This window comes from Eimeria mitis, genomic scaffold (genome assembly GCF_000499745.2).
Source record: "Eimeria mitis Houghton genomic scaffold, Emh_scaff1237, whole genome shotgun sequence".
Lineage (NCBI taxonomy): Eukaryota > Apicomplexa > Conoidasida > Eucoccidiorida > Eimeriidae > Eimeria > Eimeria mitis.
Genome location: NW_013568377.1, coordinates 9,931 through 10,319, shown reverse-complemented (window position 1 = coordinate 10,319; position 389 = coordinate 9,931). Strand labels below are relative to the sequence as shown.

The window sequence follows — 389 nt, the reverse complement described above, 5'->3', positions numbered from 1 at the left end:
CTGAACAACTGGCATTTCAAATGAAAAAGACAACTGCTCACGCGCTAGACAGGCCAGGCTTCGTCGCCAATCGCCTCCTCATGCCGTACCTCAATGAGGCGGTGTTTGCTCTGCAGGTGAATGAGGGTTTGAAATGCACAGGGAAAGCGATGACTGAATCTCCTTAGACAGGTTCCCCTAAAATAAACAATAAATTTAGTAAATATAAGCTGGATATATATATTGATACTTGTATATCAGAGTGGTTCGAAAACAAATACACCATCGCTTTTATCTCGCCTGCCTCTTCGGCAGCTCATGGCGCTGCTGCTGTTGTGTTGCTGCTGCTGCTGTTGCTGCGTCTCAGGAGGGCATAAGCAGCGCCGAGGATATTGACCGCATAATGCGTC

The 389-nt window shown here is 47.3% G+C and overlaps 1 protein-coding gene across 1 annotated transcript in view; it reads left to right on the top strand.

Annotated features, from left to right (window-relative positions):
• EMH_0032590 (AAEL002842-PA, related) overlaps nt 1-389 on the top strand; it is a gene marked incomplete at both ends in the record, with an annotated part of 2,260 nt that overhangs the window by 1,426 nt on the left and 445 nt on the right. Inside the window, one exon of the mRNA XM_013494650.1 lies at nt 3-116. Within this exon, the coding sequence (XP_013350104.1) occupies nt 3-116 (114 nt within the window). The remainder of the gene's footprint in view (nt 1-2; nt 117-389) is intronic.